This window comes from Nycticebus coucang, chromosome X (assembly GCF_027406575.1).
Source record: "Nycticebus coucang isolate mNycCou1 chromosome X, mNycCou1.pri, whole genome shotgun sequence".
In the NCBI taxonomy this organism is placed as follows: domain Eukaryota; kingdom Metazoa; phylum Chordata; class Mammalia; order Primates; family Lorisidae; genus Nycticebus; species Nycticebus coucang.
The window spans coordinates 7,877,988-7,903,537 of record NC_069804.1 but is presented as its reverse complement, the minus strand read 5'-3'; the positions used below and the strand labels follow the sequence as shown (position 1 = coordinate 7,903,537).

Below are 25,550 nucleotides of genomic sequence, written 5' to 3'. Positions count from 1 at the left end.
ACTCCACCCCTCCTACCTCCATTCTCCTCTCCCCCTCCTCTCCCCTCCCCTCCTCCCATTTCCATTCCCCTCCCATTTCCATTCCCCTCCCCCCTCCGCTCCCTTGCCCCTTCCCCACTCCACCCCTCCTACCTCCATTCTCGTCTCCCCTCCCCTCCTCTCCCCTACTCCCATTTCCATTCCCCTCCCCCCTCCATTTCCATTCCCCCTCCGCTCCCATCCCCCTTCCCCACTCCACCCCTCCTACCTCCATTCTCCTCTCCCCCTCCCCTCCTCTCCCCTCCTCCCATTTCCATTCCCCTCCCCCCTCCATTTCCATTCCCCCTCCGCTCCCATCCCCCTTCCCCACTCCACCCCTCCTACCTCCATTCTCCTCTCCCCCTCCTCTCCCCTCCCCTCCTCCCATTTCCATTCCCCTCCCCCCTCCGCTCCCTTGCCCCTTCCCCACTCCACCCCTCCTACCTCCATTCTCCTCTCCCCCTCCCCTCCTCTCCCCTACTCCCATTTCCATTCCCCTCCCCCCTCCATTTCCATTCCCCCTCCGCTCCCATCCCCCTTCCCCACTCCACCCCCTCCTACCTCCATTCTCCTCTCCTCCTCCCCTCCCATCCCCTCCTCCTCTCCCCTCCCTGCCCTTCTCTCCCACCCCTCCCCCTCCTCCTCCCGCTCAAGCTTCACCCTCGTGAGGTCTCGTGGCGTTTGCAGAGGTCCCAGGGCCCCCACGGCGCCTGGCGCCTTCACTTCAAGCGCAGGGGGGTTGGGGTGAAGGGGAGGAGGCCCGGGGCGCGTGATGCCGCCCCCAGCCCGCCCAGCACCTGACCCAAGCCGGCCTGCCGCACTCGCTCCACGTCCCCTAGCAGGGCCCATGGCCTCCCCGCGCCTGGGGACCTTCTGCTGTCCCACCAGGGACGCGGCCACGCAGTTGGTGCTGAGCTTCCAACCGCGGGCGTTCCACGCGCTGTGCCTGGGCAGCGGCGCGCTCCGCCTGGCGCTCGGCCTCCTGCAGCTGCTGCCCGCGGGCCGGCACGCGGGCGCTGGGGCCCCCGCCACCTCTCCGCCCGCCTCGGTCCGCATCCTGCGCGCGGCCACCGCCTGCGATGTGCTCGGCTGTCTGGGTAAGGGCGTGGCCCGCGGGCTGGGACACGAGGGCCAGAATCTGTTGGGTGTCCGGGGAGGGCGCGCGGCCCGCGGGTGGAACCGGGCATCCACGTACTGGAAGCTGGAGGCTATTCCCTAGGGATCCCGCCAGACGACAAGGTGATTTTTGCAAAGCAAGAAGATCGGTAAAATTCATGCCCCGTGAACGTGGAGTTTTAAAAACTAACTTTATTGTGTTCGATGTAATGAAACTTCAGATAGTGCAATCAAGGAGACTGAGTTTTGCTTAACTGCAGCGTGGAGAGACCAACAGTTAACACGGTGTGTGTGTGTGTGTGTGCTGTTTTGCATTGTGTAGTCTTTAAAGAGTGTTTTTTTAACCTGAAACCCTTCCTGTCCAGAGTTTGTAGATTTGATCTGTACACCTCATGGGTGCAAACTGCAGCTCCCAGGACAAGCCCTAATGCCTGTCTTCTGCCTCTCACGAGCTAAGAATAGTTTTAGATTTTAAGGGTTTTATTTATTTATGTATTTGTTTTTTTATTTTTGAGACAGGGTCTCTTTCTGTCACCAGTGCTAAAGTGCAGTGGTGTCATCACAGCTTACAGCAACCTCAAACTCCTGGGCTCAAGTGATCCTCCTGCCTCAGCCTCCTGAGTAGATGGGACCACAGGCATTCACCACCACCCAGGCTAATTTTTCTATTTTTTGTTCAGACCAGGTCTCGGACTCCTGACCTTAAGCTGTCCTTCTACCTCAGCTTCCCACAGGGCTAGCATTGCAGGCATTTTAAGATGTTTTTTTTTTTTTAACAAAGTAATACATCTATTTGCATGTGACTCCATGTAAGATTTAAATGTTAGTGCCCATAAAGTTTTATGGGAACACAGCTATGGCGTACGTGTGACTTTGCCCATTGTCCAGGGCTGCTTTTGTCCCAGGAAGGCAGGGTCAGTGTTGGACAGAGAAAGCGTGGCTTACAAAGCCAAATTATTTACACTCTGGCCCTTTACAGAACAAGTTTGCCAACATCTGCTTTAAACTGTAGCATGACAATTCTTGCAGACCTCTAAGCTAGGTTTTGCCATTTTGTCTAGCTTCTCATTTTGGATAATTTCCAACATACATAAATGTAGTGTATTATATGTAAGCAAGTACAACGAAGTTTCCTGCACCCATCACCCAGCCTCACCCACACCCCTCTTCACGCTCCTCACTGGGTGAGTTTGAAGCAAATCCCAGGCTTCATGTCCTTTGTCCATCAGATGTCAGTGCAGAGCTCTAAAACATCCGTTAACTGCTCTTTATATCCCACCTTGAGCAGGTGTCTGGGCACAGGTGGTTACATGTCACAAGGCCCAGTCCTGTCTGTTCCCAAGCCAAGAGTGACACAGACTTGATTGGAGACACTCAAGAACCTTGACTTCAAATGATGCTGTGCAACCTCAGGCGTTAGGAACAGGGCAAAGAAGCATTGTTTCCTTTTCTATTCCTGATAAAATCATTTTGGTACAGTATAATTCAGTCAAAATTGGTATTATTTTACAATGCCCTGAATCACTTTGGATTGTAAGTATCTTCATAGTAATTCAGTTTCTGTGACTTGATATCTGGAAATAAAGATGTGCCCAAACGTCTTTTAATGGCTATCACATAACACTTCTATAGCCTTTAGAAGTGAGGTCAGGATATTGTGGGCACGTGGGCAGAAGCAGAAGTCAGGAGAAGGCAGCGTGGTCAGTACCCTTACTGAAAGATGAGAGATTTGAATGAGTTTAAATTCACTCCTTAAGCTCAGAGGAGTGCCATGTGCTGAAAATTATATAGCATTATGCAGAAGGAATTTTTTTTTTTTTATCTTTTATTTTTCCTTTTGAGACACAGTCTCACTATGTTGCCCTCGGTAGAGTGCTGTGCAGTCACAGCTCACAGCAACCTCAAACTCTTGGGCTTAAGGGATTCTCTTGCCTCAGTCAAGAGAGCCACAGGCATAGCCCTAGAAACAAATTATTGAGAGCTAATTTATGAAAATCTTAAATGCATTTAAAAAAAAAACTATATATTAAAACTTCCAAATTGTGCTTTTATTTATTATTTTATTTTATTTTGAGACAGAGTCAAAATAAAAGGTTGAGTTCACAGCAACCTCAAACTAACTCCTGGGCTCAAGTGATCCTCCCACCTCAGCCTCCTGAGTAGACTGGCTAGTTTTTCTATTTTTATAAAGTTTTTTGGGAGACCCCAGAGATGGGGGTCTCCTATTGTTCAGGCTGGTCTCAAACTCCTGAGCTCAAGGGCTAGGTACACAGGTGTGAGCCACCATGCCCGGCTCACACAATGGTTTTGCAATGCCAAGTAAACAAAGAAATGAGGGATGAGTCCGTGGCTGACCGTAAATTAAAACAAAGTGCCTAGGTTTGCTTTGCTACCCTAAGAGTTATTTTCTGAGTGACTCAGTCTTCTCTCTGCACACACCAATGCATTTATCTTTTTCTTTTTCCTTCCTTCCTTCCCTCCTTCCTCCCTCTCTCCTTTTCTTCCTTCCTTCCTCTCTCCCTTATTTCATTCCTTTCAATCTTCCTTCATTCTTTCCTCCCTACCTCCTCACTCCTACCTATCTATCCATCTGTCCATGTTTTTTTTCTTTTTTGAGACAGAGCCTCAAGCTGTTGCCCTGGGCAGAGTGCCATGGCATCACAGCTCACAGCAACCTCCAACTCCTGGGCTCAGGATTCTCCTGCCTCCACCTCCCAAGTAGCTGGACTACAGGTGCCTGCCAAAACGCCTGGTGATTTTTTGGTTGCAGCCATCATTGTTGTTTGGTGGGCCTGGGCTGGATTTGAACTCGCCAGCTCAGGTGTATGAGGCTGGCGCCTTAGCCGCTTGAGCCACAGGCGCCAACCCTGTCCATCATTTTTATAAAGCAACAAATTGGGTTTAAATTATTTATTTATTTATTGAGAGACTCACTCTGTCACTCTGGGTGGAGTGCCATGGCGTCATAGCTCACAGCAGCCTCAAACCCTTGGACTCAAGTGATCCTCTTGCCTCAGACTCCCGAGTAGCCTCCAGAGGCTACAGGTATCTACCACAGTGCCCGGCTTATTCTTTTATTTTTAGTGGAGACAGGGGTCTTGCTCTTGCTCACGCTGGTTTGGAACTCCTGAGCTCAAGCCGTCTGCCCACCTCAGCCTCCCAGAGTGCTAGGATTACAAGCATGAGCCACCAGAGCTGGCTAAGTGACTTTTAGATTTGAATTAGGATCAGACACAGAGTATCATCTAATTCTCGCTTAGGCATTGTAATCCGGTCTACAGTGTGGTTAGGATACCCAGATTTCATCGAGAGCATCTCTGATGTGAACGGGACAGACATCTGGCCTGCTGCCTTCTGCGTGGGGAGTGCGGTAAGCCTGCATGCTTCGTCTGCCCTCTTCTCTGTCTGTGCTTCCTGGTGGGCTGTGGGCCTCAAAGTTCAGCAACGGCAACCCAGGTAGTCTGTGAGAAACGTAGATTCTCAGGCCCTGCCCCAGACCCAGGACCAGGAACGCAGCCAGCTGCTGGGGTCTTACCAAAGCTTCTGGGGGACTGGAAGGGCTGTTTCCCCACCTCAGCCCCTCAGCACACATATGCACCTTGCCTGAAAGAGAGCCACAGTCAAAACCGGTGGCAAAAACACAACATTCTCAATATAGTGGATGTGTTTTGCTTAATGAAATATACATTTAGGCTCGACGCCTGTAGCTCAAGCAGCTAGGGCGCCAGCCACATACACCAGAGCTGGCGGGTTTGAATCCAGCCCGGGTCTGCCAAACAACGACAGCTACAATAAAAAAATAGCTGGTTTTTGTGGCAGATGCCTGTAGTCCCAGCTACTTGGGAGGCTGAGGCAAGAGAATCGCTTAAGCCCAAGAGTTTGAGTTTGCTGTGAGCTGTGGTGCCACGGCACTCTACTGAGGGCGACAGCTTGAGACTCTGTCTCAGAAAAAAAAAAAACATTTCAATAGATTAAATAGAATATGCAAATAAGTAAGGAAGTATACATTATACAGACACACACACAGACATGTGATGCTCCATTCCCTCACTGGGGCTCAAGACAATGGTGCCAGGTACAAACGTCCACACACTAATGCTGACCCCTGACTGTGGTACCAGCGTCCTAGCTCCTCTCCCCTCCCATGACGCATCTATCTCAGCCCATGATAGGGAGGCATCTTGATCTGGCTTCTAATACTCTCTTCTCCTTCTACTTGAAAGTACATTGTGAGTTTTTCCTGTGCATGGTAATTCATTCGTGGAAAAAGGCTTGTAGTTGAAAGCACCTGTGAGGTGGCGCCTGTGGCTCAAAGGAGCAGGGCGCCGGCCCCATATACCAAAGGTAGTGGATTCAAACCCAGCCCCAGCCAAAAAAAAAAAAAAAAAGCCCCTGTGAACGCTCACGCCACTCTAAACCTCACATCTTTTTTTTTTTTTTTTTTTTGTAGAGACAGAGTCTTACCTTATCGCCCTCGGTAGAGTGCCGTGGCGTCACACAGCTCACAGCAACCTCCAAATCCTTGGGCTTTAGCAATTCTCTTGACTCAGCCTCCCAAGTAGCTGGGACTACAGGTGCCCCCCACAATAAACTGCACATCTTAGAACCTCTCCTGCTGCTCTTGCGGTGGACCAGCAGACGGAGTTCCTTAGTGAGATCTGCCTGACAGACGGGACTCACACACCCAGGCCACACACCCCTCTTGGTTCCATGGCCTGCATGCACACGTGTCCCGAGAACTTGGCAGGGCTGCTTCCTGGCATCAGAGGCGTCTGCTGTTTTATTTCCCGGGTGGGCTGGGCCACTGGTGCCTGTTCCAAATGCTGTGATGCTGGACTCTTCTTGATTACAGATGTGGATACAGCTGTGGTACAGCGCCTGCTTCTGGTGGCTGTTTTGCTATGCAGTGGATGCTTACCTGGTGATCCGGAGATCAGCAGGACTGAGGTATTCCCGGAGGAAACAAGGGAGGATTTCTGCCCTAGATCCATGTTATGAGGAAAAGTTTGGAGATAGCACTGAGCAGAGTGTTTGGCGGCAGGGCAGACGCTGTCAGTCAGAATCTGCCTGCAGGCCCCTTTATCTAGAAACAGCCATGACAGCTCAATATTTATAAGAGGCCAATGGCAGACTGAAAATTCTGAGGATTTTAAAACCTTAAAAACAGGGCAGCACCTGTGGCTCAAAGGAGTAGGGCACTGGCCCCATATGCCAGAGGTGTTTGGTGGCAGGGCAGACGCTGTCAGTCAGAATCTGCCTGCTGGCCCCTTTATCTAGAAACAGCCATGACAGCTCAATATTTATAACAGGCCAATGGCAGATTGAAAATTCTGAGGATTGGGCGGCGCCTGTGGCTCAGTGAGTAGGGCGCCAGCCCCATATGCTGAGGGTGGCGGGTTCAAACCCAGCCCCGGCCAAACTGCAACAACAAAAAAATAGCTGGGCTTTGTGGCGGGCGCCTGTAGTCCCAGCTGCTCGGGAGGCTGAGGCAAGAGAATCGCGTGAGCCCAAGAGTTAGAGGTTGCTGTGAGCCGTGTGACGCCACGGCACTCTATCCGAGGGTGGTACAGTGAAACTCTGTCTCTACAAAAAAAAAAGAAAAAGAAAATTCTGAGGATTTTAAAACCTTAAAAACAGGGCAGCGCCTGTGGCTCAAAGGAGTAGGGCACTGGCCTCATATGCCAGAGGTGTTGGGTTCAAACCCAGCCCTGGCCAGAAACTGCAAAAAAAAAAAAAAAGGTAAAACCTTAAAAACAAATCATTCAGCAAATTAAATATTTGGAACTAGACAAATACTAAAAAAGAAGGGTGTGAATATAAGCAATGTTTGATTGTACACAAAGGTTCAAGAAAAGATCTATTTGTGCTAAATTGGGGAACCCAAGAATGCTGGGGATGGAGGTCGCTGCTTGGCAGGGAATCATACAGTGGTTAGTAACTTGGGGCATTGGCAGGTTTGAACTCCTCCCAGTCACCCACGAGCGGTGTAACTGTTGGCAAGATGTGTTTAACTTCTTTAGACCAGGGTGGCACCTGTGGCTCAGTTGGTAAGGCGCCAGCCCCATATACCGAGGGTGGCGGGTTCAAACCCGGCCCCGGCTGAACTGCAACCAAAAAATAGCTGGGCGTTGTGGCGGGCGCCTGTGGTCCCAGCTGCTCGGGAGGCTGAGGCAAGAGAATCACTTAAGCCCAGGAGTTGGAGGTTGCTGTGAGCTGTGTGATGCCATGGCACTCTACCGAGTGCCATAAAGTGAAACTCTGTCTCTCAAAAAAAAAAAAAAAAAAACTTCTCTAGACCTGTTTTCTCAGCCGTCACAGGGGCCCATGCAGGAGGTCGCCAGAAAGAGTAAACATGATAACCTGTGTGAGTGGTTAAGCCCAGTGCCTGTGTTGAGGCTCTGAGCAGGTGCTGGCCGTTAGCGCACTTGGGATGTACGCGTGTGCTGAAAAAGCGGCAGCACAGAGAACTTCAGTGACAAAGAGAAGCTGGACGTTGGCAGGGCAGGACTCCAAGTCCAAGAAGCATCTTTCCCCATGCTCCCCCCACCAAGTTCATGGTCCATTTGAATCAGGTCCCCTTTGGTTGGAGCCTTATTTTGCTTTTTTGTTCACCCGTTTGAAAATCTAGTAGTTTTGGGCGGTGCCTGTGGCTCAGTGAGTAGGGCGCCGGCCCCATATGCCGAGGGTGGCGGGTTCAAACCCAGCCCTGGCCAAACTGCAACAACAACAACAACAACAAAAATAGCCGGGCGTTATGGCTGGTGCCTGTAGTCCCAGCTGCTCGGGAGGCTGAGGCAAGAGAATCGCGTAAGCCCAAGAGTTAGAGGTTGCTGTGAGCCGTGTGACGCCACGGCACTCTACCCGAGGGCGGTACAGTGAGACTCTGTCTCTACAAAAAAAAAAAAGAAAAGAAAAGAAAATCTGGTAGTTTTTAGTATATTCAGAGGATTGTGTAGCCATAGCCAACATCCGATGTTACATTTTAATTATCTCCTTCAAAATCTTTATATGGTTTATTAGTTATCCCTCACATTCCCCCCCCAAACCCCCAGCAACCACAAATCTACTTTCTATCTGTAGGCATTTACTTTATTCTGGACATGTATTGTATGATTCAGTGGAATCATACAATACATGACCCTATGTGCTTGGCTGTTTAAACTCAGTGTACATACCAGATGACCACTTTGTCACCCTGGGTTGAGTGCCGTGACATCATAACTCACAGCAACCTCAAACTCTGGGGCTCAAGCCATCCTCTTGCCTCAACCTCCCCAGTAGCTGGGACTACAGGTACCTGCCACAGCACCCAACTTTTTTCTTTTTTTAGAGATAGAGTCTCACTTTGTTGCCCTCGGTACAACACCCAACTATTTTTAGACACAAGATCTTGCTCTGGCTCAGGCCGGTCTTGAACTCCTGAGCTCAGGCAGTCCACCCCACTTGGCCTCTCAGAGTGCTGGGATTATAGGTGTGAGCCAGTGCACCCTGCTTCCAAGGGGAGTGCTTTGAAGGTGCAACCATCAGACCTGAATTCCAGGCCATAGGCTGGAGGAAGAGGACAATGGAACAGGAGCCAGTTTCCTCCCTAGCCGGCCTTAAGCAGTGCTTTGTGTGTTTCGCATAATGCTACTTATTTATTATTGGCTAGAACTTGGTCTCATGCTACAGTCAGGTGCTGGAGGATGTAGAAATTATACTCTGTGAGCTGAGCATGGTGTAGGTCTCCATGACATCCAGATGACATTACTGAGGGGAAAGAGGAGACTGGCTTTCACTAGGCAACAAGCAGCCTTGGCCTTGAAAAGTCCTTGGCCCCAAAGCATACAAGGACCCTTCAACCAGTGTTAGAGGGATCAGAGCTCTGACATACTGGAGGTATCATAGGCACCCAGTTATGCAGAGAAAAGAGGGGCCTTGGAGTGCCCCAGGGAAGCTGGGAGGAGAGTGCTGCCCCTGCTGTCACTGGACGATGCCTCATACTATTTCAGCCACACCTGTGGCAGGAAGGTGGGACGGGCAGTGATGGATGGGACCCAACAGGGCAATCTGAGAACTGTCTGGATCAGAGGTCAGGCAGAGCCTTCAGAAGCTGCTGAAGGCAGTCACCAAGCCGTCTCCACCCCCAGGACAGTGTGTGGGAATTCACTTTGAAACTCAGCATTCCGAAGGCAGGACAGATGGTGGGGATGCTGGGCACAGTGTGGCCTCCTGGGACCTGCCATCATGAGAAATCTCCAGACACCGTCCCAGGATAAGAGCAGGGGCAGGTTTCCAGCACTAGGATGGCTGTCTGTGGGGTGTGACATGGGCTCCCCCATCAAGGAGGATCAGGCACAGGGCAGACAAATAAGACAGGTGCTTGGGGGGTCCTGGAGAGCAGGCCCCACCTCCCAGCTGATGGTCTGAGCCAGGGCTGAGAGTGTGGGTTCAGAGCCTTTGCAGCTCCTCTTTTGAGAGGCAGCTTGTTCCAGAGCCGTGGGTGGAGCTGATGGCCATTAAGAGGCTACAGCTGGGGGGTGTGGTTGGTCGTCCAGAGCAAGTCCAGGGCAGAGGCTGGGCTTTGCAGGTATGGGGGGGGGGTCCAGCTGCACATTCCTTTCTAGAGCCTTACAGTACTGAGCTGTTTTCTTTGGCACAGGAATACTTTTTCTTTTAATCCTAATCCTAAGAAATGTCATTAAGACAGATTTAAAGTTAAAATTTAAACCATTATTCTGGTTCCGGGTGTGGGATATACAGGTTTTAAGTAGTAAAAAAGCACTTGGGATCCTAGAACAGGCCTCGATTCAAAGTCCCCTTTTGTTCTACGAAAATGGAAGTGAGAGAACCGAAGGGGCCTGGGAGGACCCTTGTGTGCCTGGACGTGGAAACTGGGGTGCAGACTGCTGCCCTGGGGTGGCTTCACACTCACCCACGTGATGCTGCTTGCAGGACTCCCATCCCGTGGGGGGAGGGGTGGGGAGCTGCACCCAGGCCTTGGCGAGCTCTAGCCCTGGCCTTGCTGCTGGCTTATGCTCCCCAGCTCAGTCTGCACCAAGGCTGGGGTCTGCGAGGACAGCTGCTGTCCTCTCCAGCAGGCCAGCCCTTTGCAGTGTGCCACTGTGTTGGTTATCTGGGTCTCCCACTAAGCCCTGGTTCCTCTGCAAGACCCTGCATTGCTGAGACCCCCTCCTGGGGAAGGGCTGCTCTGCTCTGGAACGGGTTACAATGTGGGAGGCAGAGTGCGTTGGAGTCGGCTCCATAGGGCTTCGCAGGGAGCTGGCCAAGAAATGTTTGTTTTCCTCCTGAAGCTCACTCCTGTCTCCAGTGTGTGCAGTTACTTCCCTTTTCCCTGATTGTAAAAGGGAGTCCTTTCTCTCAAGGCCCTGACTGTTGTCCACACAGCTGATTTTTGCAGTTAAAATCCCAAGAAGATGGAGTTTCTGCTATTTGGCGGGAGTCTCGGAGAGTTACGGGATCATTAGGGAGGCAGCAAATGCTGGCCTGCCAGGGTCATGTGCAGTCAGAGAGCTCCGTGTGTGATGTGTGTGAAGTGCTTATGTCTTCCACACTCTGCCTGCCCTGACTGGAAGGCCCGCAGCCTCAAATCCCTGGGGGAAGCAGGGCTGGCTGTGTGGAGGGACTAAGATCAGTGATAGAGATCCTCCAAGAATGCTAAGTACGCGCGCGCGGGGGTGGTAGTCATCTGCTCTGCTGTCTAATTCCCACCAGGACCCCTGGAGGGGGCTAAGCGTTCAGACTGGTGCACCCAGATTAGGTGCTTTGGAGATTAGGTGTGGAGGGGACTTTGGGAAGGGGTCAGGGAGTCCTTGTGTATGGGGTGAGCTGGGTGTTTAGGGGGCCTCACAGTCCTGGGGGCCCCACGTTCAAGTCCTGGTTTGTTCCAGACCCATGTGTATCCATGTCCACATCAGAGAAGCAGGTGGTACAGAGAAACCAAGAATTACCCCTCTGCCTCCCTTTCTGTCATCTCACCTGGCTGATTTCTTCCCAAAGCTACCCCTGCCTTTTTTTTTTTTTTTTTTGTGGAGACAGAGTCTCATTGTACCGCCCTCGGGTAGAGTGCCGTGGCGTCACACACCTCACAGCAACCTCTAACTCTTGGGCTTACACGATTCTCTTACCTCAGCCTCCCAAGCAGCTGGGACTCCAGGCGCCCGCCACAAAGCCCGGCTATTTTTTTTTTGTTGCAGTTTGGCCGGGGCTGGGTTTGAACCCGCCACCCTCGGTATATGGGGCCAGCGCCCTACTCACTGAGCCTCAGGCGCAGCCCCCCCTGCCTTTTTTTCTTTTTTTAGCAAATATTTTTCCCAGATTCTGTTTTTTTTTTTTTTTTTAATTTTTAAGCCTTAAGATTTCTCTTACTCCAATATTTTCTTTCTTTCTTTTTTTTTTTTTTTTTTTTGCACTTTATCACCCTTGGTAGAGTGCCAGGTTGTCACACAGCTCACAGCAACCTCCCAACTCCTGGGCTTAGGTGATTCTCTTGCCTCAGCCTCCCAAGTAGCTGGGACTATGGGCACCCACCACAATGCCCAGCTATTTTTTCGTTGCAGTTTGGCTGGGGCCAGGTTTGAACCCACCACTCTTGGTATATGGAGCCAGCACCCTACCCACTGAGCCACAGGCGCCTCCGTCTTTCTTTCTTTCTTTTTTTGAGACAGTCTCAAGCTGCTGCCTTGGGTAGAGTGCCATGGCATCACAGCTCATAGCAACTTCAAACTCTTAGGCTTAAACCATTCTCTTGCCTCAGCCTCCCAAGTGCAACATTTTCTTAAAAAAACGAAGAGCCCTCCAGTGGCTTCTCACTGTAGTTAGACGAAAAGTGACACTGTCCTATGTCCCCTAGTCTTCTGGCCCTGGACCTCCCCTGCTCCCCTCCCTCCCTTCCTCCTCCCGCCCTCTCTGCTCCAGCCACACCAGTACCCTGAGTCCAAAAGAAGCCCACTCTCCTTCAGTCGTGGCCTGTTCCCCCACCTCCAAAGTAGCCATGGTGGGTCACATCCTTCTCAAACTCTCTCCTCCCTTGTTCTCCAAAGTTGACAAAGCTCCCTGCTCTGATGGATTCTGCACATGATACTGGATGATCAAAAGTCCTTCACTTTATCACATCTGCAAACTCTCTTTTGCCATAGGAGGGAACATAGTCTCACAGGTTTCGGAGATTAGGACAGGGACATTCTTGGGGGTCCTTATTTGGGACCACAAGTGTTTGGCCACTTTAGCTTATAAATATAATCTCATGTTTTAGATAAATATGACTCCAATTTCATGTTAAAATCTCCTCCACCCAGCCAGGGCCCCCAGAAGTGGGAGGGGTGGGGACGTTAAGCTGCTGGTTTGTCACCCTCTCGAGGTGGTTGCCCCTGTGAGGGCAGGGTCTTTGTTTTATTCTCTGTGTTTCCAGGGCCTCCAACAGACATAATCTCTTGCAGTAACTGCTGCATTCAGTTGAGATAAGACTCACATCCTCCAATATTCACCCTTTAAAAGTGTGTAGTCTGCAGGCAGCCGCTCCCCATGGAAAGGGAATCTCCACAGGTGGGCAGTTTGCGTCTGGCTTCCTTCACACAGCTTAAGTTTGTGAGGTTCCTCCAAGGTGTGGCATGAACCAGCACCTTGCTCCTTGTCACTCCACCCTGCCGTCACATATCCTGGTGACCATCTTGGAGGTTAAGGGTGCAGGAAGCATCTCCTGTCACCGGCTGCTTCTCCTCTCTAGAGAACATGCAGCTGAAAGATTGCCTGGACTTAAGGTCCAGCAGATGTCTCCCCTGCCCCCAGAGCATGGGATAACTGGCAAATTCCATTGCTGGGGTCGCCTGACTGTCGTCACATTGAAGACAGCTGGGCACACAGGGCAGGCCCAGTCTAATAGGAAACATGGAGGCAGGGGGGGATGGCCGGGCTGCCTGGCCGAGAACATAAATAGCAGAAAGTGGCAGGGGCCTGACATCCACCTGGCCCTACCAGAGTGCAGATCATGTCTGTTGTAGGCACTGTGGCCCCGGCAGGACACAGAGGTTTATTGTCCCCACTTCTCAACCCCAGGGCTCTGAGAAGTGGGTCTGGCCCAGGCAGTGCTGCTAGTAATCAGCTAGATGTTTGGATTCAGGGCTGAGACCTTTTCAGCCTCTGGCGTCTTCCTGGGATGAGAATGCAGCTGAATTAGCCACGGATAAGGCAGGAGGCTGGGTAGGTGTGGAGGGTGGGCAGGAGCACAGTGTGAGCACCCAGCCTGTGAGCTGCTGTCTGCTGTGTCCAGGTGCTGTAACAGAACACCAGAGACTGGGCGGCTTAGGGTCAGCAGACATATTTCTCACAGGTCTGGAGGCTGGAAGTTGAAGATCATGGTGTGGCAGAGGCTGTGTCTGGTGAGGACTCACTTTCTGGTGTATGGACAGCAACTTCCTACTGTGTCCTCACATGGTGGAAGGGGTAAGGGAGCTCTCTGGGGTTCCTTTTATGAGGACACTGATCTCACCCATGAGTCTCCACCCTCATGACCTCCCAAAGTCACCACCTCCTTATACCATCACCTTGGAGATGGGGATTTCAACATGGATTTTTTTTTTCTTTTTGGCGGTTTTTCCCTGGGGCCGGGTTTGAACCTGCCACCTCTGGTATATGGGGCCAGCATCCTACTCCTTTGAGCCACAGGTGCCACCCTTCTTTTTATTTTTGAGACAGAGTCCTGCTATGTCGCCCTTGATAGAGTGCTGTGGCGCTACAGCTCACAGCAACTTCAAACTCTTGGGCCCAAGTGATTCTCTTGACTCAGCCTCCCGAGTAGCTAGGACCACAGGCACCTGCCACATCACCTGGCTATTTTTTTTTGTTGTTCTTGTTGCAGTTGTCATTGTTGCTTAGCTGGCCCAGGCTGGGTTTGAACCCTCGGTGTATGTGGCTGGCGCCATACCACTGTGCTACAGGCGTTAAGCCTCAACATGGATTTTGAGGGAATATAAATTCAGATCGTGGCATATGAGAACTAAAAATTGTTATCAGAGGGTACTGCAGGTGGAATTCCCTATTCCATAGTTGATCCAGAGTGGGTCTTGTTTATATCATGTCTCAACAATAGCCACTGTCACTGGCTATGGCGAAAATTGTAAAATAAGTTTTGCGAAGATATGCAGAAATTAGAACAGTTGTACATTGCTGGTGGCAAAACAGTGCTGCCACTGTGGAATTCAGCTTGGCAGTTCCTTGAAAAGTTGAACACAGAAATACCATCTGACCCAGCAATTCCACTCCAAAGAATGGAAAACAGCATCTCAAACAAATACTTGTATGCATGTGCTCAACGCAGCTGTTTGCACAATAGCTAGAAGGTAGGAGCAGCCACACGTCCACTGAATGTTGAATGGGAGGACAGATTGCCGTCTGTCCATACTGTGGAATGGTGTTGGGTCATAAAAAGGAACGTTAAGAGCTCTGACACCTGCTGTGACCTAGATGAGCCTTGGAACCATATGCCTGGGGAAAGAAGCCAGGTACAAAAGACCATGTAGCATTTGCTCCCATTTATGTGAAATGTCCAGAACAGGCAAATCCAGACAGACAGAAAGTAGGTTTATGGTTGCCAGGGGCTGGAGAGGGCATGGGAGGGTGGGTTATTGGGGACGGGGCCTCCTTTGGGGATGATGAAAACATTTTGGAACTTGGCAGTGTTGATGGCTGGACAGCATTGTGAACACACTGAAGGCCACTGAATTGTTTACTTTCTTTTTTTTTTTTTTAAGCAAATTTTTATTTTTGATTGTTGCAGTTTGGCCAGGGCCAGGTTTGAACCCGCCACTCTCAGTATATGGGGCCAGCGCCCTACTCACTGAGCCACAGGCGCTGCCCTGAATTGTTCACTTTCATGCAGTTAATTTAATTTTTATTTTTTTGAGACAGAGTCTCACTACGTGGCCCTCAGTGGAGGACTGTGGGAACATAGCTCACAGCAACCTCAAATTCTTAGGCTTAAGCTATTCTCTTGCCTCAGCCTCCCAAGTAGCTGGGACTACAGGTGCCTGCCACAACGCCCGGCTATTTTTTTGTTGCAGCTGTCATTGTTTGGCAAGCCCCGGCTGGGTTCAAACCCGCCAATCCTGGTGTGTGTGGCCGGCACGGTAGCCGCTGAGCTACAGGCACTGAGCCCATGTAGTTGATTTTATGTTATGTGAATTTCACGTTTCAGAATTAAACGTTTTAAATACCCTCAGCAGCAACATAAGGAAACTGCGGAGGGGTTCTGCTCTACGCACATGGTCCTGACCTTTCTGGAGCACAGGACCTGGTCAGGCAGCTCCAAGGCGGGACGGCTGGGTCCCTAAGCTGTGGCCACTGTTGTGCTTGTGTCCTAGCACCGTCCTGCTGTACCACATCATGGCATGGGGACTGGCCTCACTGCTGTGCGTGGAGGGAGCGGCCCTGCTCTACTACCCCTCGGTGTTCAGGTATGCCGGACTCCCAGTGCTTGCTTGGGGGAGTCCATCCCTGGCCCCTGGGGTGCTCGCTTGCGGGGAACCAGTGGGCCATTGTGTTGGGGCACAGGAGGTTGTGCTGAAGCCAGGACCTGGAGGCCACACTGCAGTTCTTTGCACCCTGCAGCCTCTCCCCTCTTGGTTGTGTGTCTAGGCACCTGCAAGGCGGCCTGAATCTGTGCAGAAACTTCAGACTGGTGTAGACGCAGCTCCCTACCCTGTCTCCCTCCTCGTCGTCCTGCACTCTTGGCTGTTCCCAACAAGCGACAGGTGGATGTGACCACCTGGGTCTTTCCTCACGTTTAAATCCCGGCCATGCAGCCCTCAGCTTCAAAGCCTCCCTCTAGGGCAGCGGGTCTCAACCTGTGGGTCGCGACCCACAGGAACTGTATTAAAGGGCCGTGGCATTAGGAAGGTTGAGAACCACTGCTCTTGGGGTATGCCCTCTAACTTTCTGTGGGAGCCTGGAAACACAGGTGGACGCTGTCTCTTCGTCTCTGACTTTAGGGCTGTATAGAGCAGGCACCAGCACAGCACAGCCCTCAGAACAAATTCAGCTCTCCACCTGTTTCTGCCAGTAAAGTTTTACAGGAGCACAGCCACAGCCATTGCTTTTGGAGCTGCTTCTGCATGACCACTTCACAACCGAGTGGCTGCAGGAGACACCAGGGTGTGGCCTGGGAAGCTAAAAATATTCACTATCTGTCCCTCTACAGAAACATTTTTCTGACCAACAGCATAGATCATTTCCTCCCCACATTTTTCAACTTCTTGCAGCTACTCAGACGTCTCCAAATTGAAGTGCGTTCACCCGTTTTTGTTCTCTCCCCTCTGTGGGCCCCTTCTGCTTTGCCGCCTGCCTGTGTGGCTAGGCCCGAGCCGTCCCCTCTCCCCTCAGCCTTCAGTTCTCCCTTCCTGCCTGCCCTCTTTCTCCCCGCATCTCTTAGCTGGTGGTTCTTACCGTGGTAACACAGAGCTCTCCGTCATGTTTGTCCTGTGGTGAGCAGGGACTCCCAGGCCTTTCAGTAGAAACCTTGTCCTTTTCCCTGACAAGAACCTCTGGGATGCTTGTTCCCCATAAGCATGAGGATAACTCACCCCTGAGATGTGCACCTGATATGTTTTGATTTGCTCCAGGAGAGGGAGTGGATCTTATCCATGTTCCTGGCCCAACCAAGTGGTAAATACTCAGATCCTAAGTAGTTAACGGGGCCGTGGTCTACTTGAACTCTGGCTTCCCCTTGAAGAGAACCCACCATCCAGAGTGTTTTTCCTTTCTTACCTCTTCCCCGCAGGGACCATTATAGGCCCCCCAAGGGGGATGCTTGGGGGGTTACGAGGCAGAAACGTGAGGGGTCTGCCCTGCTCCCTGCTGTTCCAGACACAGAGAAATGAGTCAGATTTCCTCTGGGCAGAGTCAGAAGCAGATTGATGCATTTCCCCTTTGGTTCTCATCCTCTTATCTGGGTTTCCAGATGTATTTTAGCCAAGCCTCGCCTCTCAGGAGCCTGACTGGTTTTCCTCCCTCAGGTGTGAGAGGGGCCTGGACCATGCCATCCCCCACTATGTCACCTCCTACCTGCCACTGCTGCTCGTGCTGGTGGCCAATCCCATCCTGTTCCAAAAGACGGTGACCGCAGGTAAATGGCAGGGCCGTTCTCTGAGTGCATGGCCACCGGGTACAGCCCCTTGCCTTGGCTCACATATTGACAAATGTTGGCCTTCTGGAATTATCCATGATGGCTGACATCATTTGACATCCTCCAGAGATGTGGAATAGAGCTGGAGAGAGTGGGCAGGTTTAATAAATGAACATGAGCAAGCCTTGCTAACATTCATTTGCTCAAGACCACGACGAGTTGACTTTTCCGTTCTGTGCCAGGCTCATCCTGTCTGCTTGGGACAGTCCTTGCAAGACTGTGAAGGTGCCGTAGGAACAGAAGGAGAGGCAGGGGAAGGGGGGTGGACTGAGGGGGCTCGAGTCCCGGGGTGCACTTGGCCTGCACCTTCTCTCAGACAGGCAGGGGCAGGATGCAGAGCACAGGTAGTGAGTCAAAGGCTGAGGTCAGAGCTGGATAAGAAGCTGGGGAGACACCTCTACCTCTTGGCTGGCTGGCGACCTACTACTGTCCAACCCCAACCACTGCCTAAAGAAGTGTACCTGGAGTGAGCCTCCAGCCTGCTCGGGCTGCCGAGGCCTTCTGAGGGTCAGCCATTGTGGATTACAGAACTTTTTAAAAACATGGCTGCAAGTACTCTATCAGACTGAGTGCAGTGACTCATACCTGTAATCCTAACACTCTGGGAGGCCAAGGCAGGTGGACTGCTTGAGCTCGGGAGTTCAAGGCCAGCCTGACTGAGAGTGAGACACCATCTCTACTAAAAATAGAAAAACAAACCAGGTGTTATGAGAGCCACTTGTAGTCCCAGCTACTCAGGAGGCTGAGGCAGGAGGATCTCGTGAGCCCAAGAGTTTGAGGTTGCTGTGAGCTATGAGAGCCTTGGCTGTCTACCCAGGGGGACAGAGTGAGATTCTGTCTTAAAAAAATAAAAGTATTCTATCACTAATAATGGGAAATTATTGCAGCTCTTTGAATGAGTCTTTCATATCTACATTTAAATATAGCATATTGAGTATAGTACTGAAAGAACCAGACCAGCGCCATCTTAAAAGTTTCGCTCCCCCTACCCCCCTTTCACTCAGTAAGTTTCACCTTTCAGGCAAGCCCAGGCAATTCCCCAGAATCATGAGACAACTACCCACCAATCAGGGACCCCCCCCCCCCCACCTAACCAATCCAGAATTTCAAGCTGTGCACACCCACCTGCTGTGCGGGACCATAAACCCCCCTGCTCCAGAGCTCAGGGCTCCTGGCTCCCATCCGTTGTAACGGAGACCCCTGGGGGCCCAAGCTGGAGCTTGCAATAAAACAGCTTTTTTGCTTTTGCATCGGTCTTTGTGTGGGATTTTGAGATCTGGGCACAACAGTACAACTTTTATAAAATTGCATAAAAAGCAATGATTCAAGTGTATCAAACACATGAAAATGATTTATAGGAAGAGGACTGAGGCTGGGCATATGACTCACACTTAAAATCCCAGTACTCTGTGAGGCCCAGGTAGGAGGATGGCTTGAGGCCAGGAGTTTGAGACCAACCTGGGCAACATAACATAGCAAGAACTCATTGCTACAAAAAATAGAAAAATGAGCCAGCCATGGTGGTGGGAGCCTGTAGTTCTCGTTACTCAGGATGCTGAGGCTAGAGGATTGCTCAAGCCCAGGAGTTTGAGGTCTTTGTGACTGATGTCACAGCACTCCAGCTCTGGCAACACAGTGAGACCCTAATACATACACTTCCTAAGTTAGGAAAATCCAGACAAAATCTTGGTAATGTACCATTAATTTCTGAGCTGTGACAAGGGCCCCATAGCTGCGTACAGTGTTCACACTGGGGGATGTGGGGTAAAGGGTACAGGTATATGGGAACTTTCTGTTCCATCTTTGCAACTTTTACATAAATCTACAATTATTTCAAAGTAAATGTTTTAAAAATACATATTCCTTAAGAGCTGGGGGGACTGAAAGCTTGGAAGCTGTGAGGAGTGGGTGTCAGTGACTCCCTTTTCCGCAGGCCTCTGGCTGTGCACCCAGCTCCCCTCTGCTCTGCTCTGCTTAGCTGGCTTTTTCTGCGGACTGGGAAATGGTCCTCTCTGTTTTTTGCAGTGGCCTCTTTGCTGAAAGGAAGACAAGGCATTTACACGGAAAATGAGAGAAAGATGGGAGCTGTGATCAAGATCCGATTTTTCAAAATAATGCTGGTTTTAATGATCTGGTAACCTTTCCCCTGGTTTCTTTCTTTCTTTCTTTTTTTTTAATTGCTGGAGGGGAGGGATATGCAAACAACTTGCTTTTTGCCTTTCCAGGTTACACAGGAAAGCTGTGAGACCCTGCTAGGTCCCTTTGAGGAAATGCATGGACGGCAGGGTAGCCAGTGCAAAATTTAGGAATTTCTGGAAAAATATTCAAATTTCAAATTCTATATACAAAGCCCCTAGAACATGAACGCCTGGGTTTAGTTTTGAAATGCCCCAACTGTGGGCATTTGGCATCTTGACTCATGGCTGGGGTTAACTAAAATAAAGTCCTGTGTCATGTTTGTTTGTTTGTTTGTTTTCTGAGACAGAGCCTCAAGCTGTCGCCCTTGGTAGAGTGCTGTGGCATCACAGCTCACAGCAACCTCCAACTCCTGGGCTCAAGTGAGTCTCCTGCCTCTGCCTCCCAAGTAGCTGGGACTACAGGCGCCCACCACAACGCCTGGCTATTTTTTTTGGTTGCAGCCGTCATTATTGTTTGATGGGCCCGGCTGGATTCAAACCCGCCAGCTCAGGTGTATGTGGCCAGCGCCTGAGCTGCTTGAGCCACGGGCACCGAGCCCTGTGTCATGTTTTTAAAGTTCACTCGTTGGCCCCCCTCTTGACCCCAGAACCATCTCTCCAGTGGCTCAGTTTACAAGAGGAGAGAACAGGCCCAGTGTCCCCCACCACTGGTATCCTGCCCAAATGCTTCAGGTGGAACCTGTGAAAATTGACCTGTAACCAATGCAAAAAAAAAGATTGGAATCAGAGCATGGTGCACTGTGGTAAATCAATACTTAGCAGGACAGGGCAAGCCCAGTGCTGTTAATAATTCACCTGGTATGTGGAGGTCTATTTGGACACACTCCTAGGAGAGGCGTGAATTATAAAAATACACCCAGCTCACCATTTCAAATTTCACTAACCCACCTAGAATAACATTGAAAAATTCCAACATAAAATGTCAAGGTTAGTTTTGGTCTCCATTAAAATGTTACCTTACTTCTCAAACAAAGAATGAATTGTGGGTTACACGATACAGTATCAGAACCTTACACCCTGAAGTGGTGTTGTGGAAGGATTTGCTGGTCTCTGCTTTAGAATGAGAGAAGGACTTATATTTTTTTAATTAAATTCTTAGTGTGGGCTTGGTGCCCATAGCACAATGGTTAGGGCAATGGCCACATACACCAGGGCTGGCAGGTTCGAACCTGGCCCAGGCCTGCTAAACAAAAAATGACAACAACAACAAAAGTATAGTCGGGCATTGTGGTGGGCGCCTGTAGTCCTAGCTACTTGGGAGGCTGAGGCAAGAGAATCACTTGAGCCCAAGAGTTGGAGGTTGCTGTGAGCTGTGTTGCCACAACACTTTACTCAGGGCGACATACTGACACTCTGTCTCAAAAAATAATAATAAAATATAAAAAAATACTAAAAATAAATTCTTAGTGTGATGGTTCCTTGTAGTTTTTTTTTTTTTTTTTTTTACTGCTGATGTGGTCATCTCTCCACTGAGTAGAGTTAGCACTTTTAAGTCTTGGTAGAAAATGTTCCCTAACCCCAGCATTTAAAAATGAATTTTATTGCATGTTCTCGTTACCTGTGGCCATTTTCTTCCTAACAGTTGGTTGTCGAATATCATCAATGAAAGCCTTTTATTCTATCTTGAAATGCAAACAGATATCAATGGAGGTTCTTTGAAAAGCGTTAGAAATGCTGCCAGGACCACGTGGTTTATTATGGTAGGTCAATCTAGATTTCAGATTTTTGCTTTAAAAAAAAAAAGAAAGAGAAAATGAATGACATAGAAATACAACATATTATTTCAATATATAGAATGGGTTGACTAGGTTTTTGGTCTGCGTGCATCTGGCCATGGGGTACCAGCTAGCTAGACTCACGGTTACTCAATCGTATGACCCTGGTAAAGCAATTTGATGCAGCATGCCAAACCTTTCCGTCATAGTCTCACAATAGCAGGGTGTTTAACTTGAAGGAATATTTCTGAGCATGCAGAGATGAAGATGTTCTTAGGGGTGTCCCCCGTAATTGTAATGCATAGTGGGAAACCCAAATTTCAAAAAAAGAAATAAAAGGGAATGGTTAAGTAAATATGGCTCTTCATCTTGATGGAATTGTTAAAAATGATGACTGTGAAATCTCTAGTATTAATTAAGTGGAAAATGTTATGCCAATTGCAACTACATAAAAACGTATATAAGAAAAGATATCGGCTGGAAACGCATGAAATGACAGCGTACCAGAAGCAGCACCACGGGTAGGCTCCCCTATGTCTTCATTATATGACATTGATAATAAGAAACGCATGCATGAGCTGGGGTGGGGGGGGTGCACTCAGTGCCGCACAGGATCGATGTTTGTGTAGCTTTGAGTTGGGGAAAACCTCATTCACCAGGCCTTTCAAGTAGGACAGCCTTAGCCCTGGTCCCCGGCTTTGGAGTTTCACCTGGTTCCTTTGGTCAACTGTACGTGTACTTACCCCACACGAGTGGAGGAACAGTTCCCAGACTCGTTTTTAGCCTCGAGAACTGTTCTTAATGAAATTCTAGCTGGCATGGCAGGGTGGAGAGCAGCAGGCGGGGAGAGGTGCCCTGGCTGCACGAGGACGCCACTGTCCGGGCTCTGTGTGGCAGTGGCGCTTACCACTCTGACCCCTGCATGCTCTGACTCTGACCGTGCCACACCAACCCGTGTGTTTCTTGTCCCCGCAGGGGATACTGAATCCAGCCCAAGGATTCCTCTTGTCCCTGGCCTTCCACGGCTGGACAGGATGCAGCCTGGAGTTTCAGTCCCCCTGGAGGGAGATCCAGTGGGAGTCGCTGACGACCTCGGCTAATGAGGGGGCTCACCCAGCTCCCGTGGGCTCCCACGAGCCTCCCAAAAGCCCCACTTGCAGGAAGGAGTCGAGACTGGGCGGGCAGACTTCTGATGAAGCCTTGAGCATGCTGTCTGAAGGTAACGCCCCGCCTGCCAGGGCCGGTGCATCTGGGGCCCCGGAGCGCCCTTGGAAATCCTTTCTCAAACAACAAGGTGACCCAGTGTGGAGAAGGAGTGTGAGCCGTGGACTTCAGGGCGCGAAGGGAAAGTTCCCGTTGCTGACAGCCACTCCTTCACGCTTTACCTTCTACCTGTCCTTTTCCTATTCCAGGGTGCCTTCCGTTTACTCCTTTATGGATCGTGCACCATAACCTTATATTGATTCGACTGGCTTCCCCTGGGGTTGGAGGACATTTTAGAGCGTTTTGCAAGATATTAAGGGGCTACAAATGATTCTGTTTTATAGATAGCTTTTATGTGTGGCATTTTGATGCGCGATAAATTATCACTTGACACCCTGCCGTACATTGGCTGTGAGGCAGTGAATGTGCTGACATGGTTTCTTTAGATCCTAAGTACAGTTTAATGTATTCAGCTCCCCTGGAGCATTTCAGATGCAAAGCCCATCAGCCAGCGCTGGTGCTTCTGGTCTTTTTCACATGGAGACTGGTGGTGTGATCCTCAAGCTAATGAGGTGTTTTTGATAATCCAGTAAATCTCAGTGGCTCAAATTCCATACCAAGTTCATAGGAACATCTGTGATAAAAATCACGAATACTTAAATGTATTGGCCACCAAGCACTGACCCCCAAATCCTCTGACTTGGCCTGCCAGGGTAGCTTGCTTGCGCTCAGAATGACATTCTCCCACCAACTTCACTTAGGTGAAAACTTAAGTCCCAAGATGGCAAGATAAACCCTTCAAAGCTGCTCTATTTTTAGCTCCTTAGCCACTTAAAACTTAAAACTTTATTTGGGAGGGAGAGGGTTGAGACAAAGTCTTGCTCTGTTGCTGGGTCTAAAGTGCCATGGTATCGTCATAGCTCACAGCAACCTCAAACTCCTGGGCTCTGGTGATCCTCCTGCCTCAGCCTCCTGAGTACCTGAGACTGAAGTCACCTGCCACAATGCCTGCCTCGTTTTTCTGTTTTTATAGAGATAGGATCTTGCTCTTGCTCAGGTGATCTCAAACTCCTGAACTCAAACAAGCCTCCTGAGTTGGCCTTCCAGAGTGTGGGTTACAGGCGTGAGCCTCAGCACCTGGGCTAGATTTTCTTGATATGGTGCCACCAAATAATAAAAAAAAAGAAAAAACAGAGAAAAAAACAAGATGCTCAAGTTGATAGAAGATTATAACTGTCACCTCAGTTTTTGATTTTATAGTTTTGTGTTGACTAATGCATCCTTGAAGTTCTAATTGACAACAACATTGATTTTTTTTTTTTTACAAATTTCAATTATGAAATAAATTCTCACTAATGTACTCCTCTGTTTGTCTTAGGATTTCTTGTAAGGTTTTATTTTAGCAAAAAAACTTTGGGTTAGGAAAAATGTTTGTCTTTATTTATTTATTTTATTTTGAGACAGAGTCTTTCCCTGAGTAGACTACCTTGGTGCGAGGCATAGCCCACAGCAACCTCAGTCTTAGGCTCAAGCTATTGTCTTGCCTCAGTTTTTTCAATTTCTTTTTTCTTTTTTTTTGTAGAGACAGACAACCTCCAACTCCTGGGCTTAGGCGATTCTCTTGCCTCAAGTCTCTTGAGTAGCTGGGACTACAGGCACCCGCCACATCGCCTGGCTATTTTTTTGCTGCAATTTGGCCGGGGCCAGGTTTGAAGCCACCACCCTTGGTATTTGGGGCCAGCGCCCTGCTCACTGGCCACAGGCACCACCCAGTTTTATTTATTTTTATTTATTTATTTTATTTTTTGAGACCGAGACTCAAGCTGTTGCCCTGGATAGAGTACTGTGATGTCATAGCTCACAGCAACCTCCGACTCAGGTTCCAATAATCCTCTTGCCTCAGTTTTTCTATTTTTAGTAGAGACAGGATCTCTGTTTTTGTTCAGGTTGGTCTCGAATTCGTGAGCTCAGGCAATCTGCCCGCCTCAGCCTCCCAGAGTGAGCCACCATGCCCTGCCAGGAAAAAAGTTTAAAAATCACCACTCTGACATCCATGGAGTTTTTGTTGTTGTTGTTGTTTTCCTTTTAATTAATTTATTATTATTATTATTATCATTTGCAGTTTGGGGCCAGGTTTGAACCTACCACCTCCAGTATATGGGGCTGGTGCCGCCCACATCCTTGGAGTTTTAACTGAGCTGACAATTCGTAATGAACAAGCAAATTGGTCCTTAATGGGTGATGTGTGACAGCTGTTAACTTTATGGTGGCCCACTGGATGTCTAGGAAGGAGGGAGAGGAAATCTGAGAGGATGTTTAGACCCTCCAGGGACATCAGTGCTGCTTTCCTGTCCTCAGCGGGCTGCTGGATTGGGGGGAAGCAGAGCCGGTTCTCTGTTCAGTCTCTGCTCAACTCCCTGTCTCTTCCCTCAGAGCAGGTCCCCAGCTTCAGTATTATGAGCATTCAGGGCGATGGTTCCTTGTCCTGACGGCTGTCCTCTGTCCTGCAGGCCAGGATGCTCCCACAAGCTGCCCGGAGCAGCCTCCTCCAGCTGTGGAAACCGAAACTGTTTCCAGTCATTGGCAAATGTCCCCTGGGGGAGCCACTTCAGTCCCCAGTACAGAAACCACTGCTTCAGAATAATTCGGCTTTCTGAAAGCTTGGATCTAGAAATGTGATTTTCCCAAGATGTATGAGCTAAATGTACACACACACACACCCAAAGACAAAAAGACCTCACAGCCCAAACCACTGTGGTTTGTACCAACATTGCATTGAGATGTGAAGTAGGAAAGATGTGTGCAGAAACGGCTCAAAGAGTTTCCTTTTATTTTGTGTTTCTACTGTTCACTTATGTTGAAGGAAGGTTTCTTTTCAGGTGATGAGCTCGGCTATTTCGGAAGGCCACCAACATACAGTGATGAAAGGAGGAACTGATTCCATGAGACAGTCCTGTCTGGGAGTAATTGGGAGCCAGTGATTTTTTTTAATTTTTATTTTTTATTGTTAAATCATAGCTGTATACATTAGTGCAATCAAGAAGTACAATGTGCTGGTTTCATATACAATCTTGAAATATTCTCATCAAACTGTTGAGAGCCAGTGTTTTAAAGGGGCTGAGC

At 49.6% G+C, this 25,550-nt stretch overlaps 1 protein-coding gene across 1 annotated transcript in view; it reads left to right on the top strand.

The window, feature by feature from the left end:
- The first annotated feature begins 636 nt into the window (after positions 1–636).
- Positions 637–25,550, top strand: part of GPR143 (G protein-coupled receptor 143) — a 31,772-nt gene continuing 6,858 nt past the window's right edge. Inside the window, exons 1-8 of the mRNA XM_053581008.1 lie at positions 637–1,115; positions 4,395–4,504; positions 5,987–6,081; positions 15,492–15,584; positions 17,142–17,251; positions 19,337–19,445; positions 21,092–21,209; positions 22,200–22,443. Coding sequence (XP_053436983.1) covers positions 791–1,115; positions 4,395–4,504; positions 5,987–6,081; positions 15,492–15,584; positions 17,142–17,251; positions 19,337–19,445; positions 21,092–21,209; positions 22,200–22,443 — 1,204 coding nt within the window. The 5' untranslated portion in view covers positions 637–790. The remainder of the gene's footprint in view (positions 1,116–4,394; positions 4,505–5,986; positions 6,082–15,491; positions 15,585–17,141; positions 17,252–19,336; positions 19,446–21,091; positions 21,210–22,199; positions 22,444–25,550) is intronic.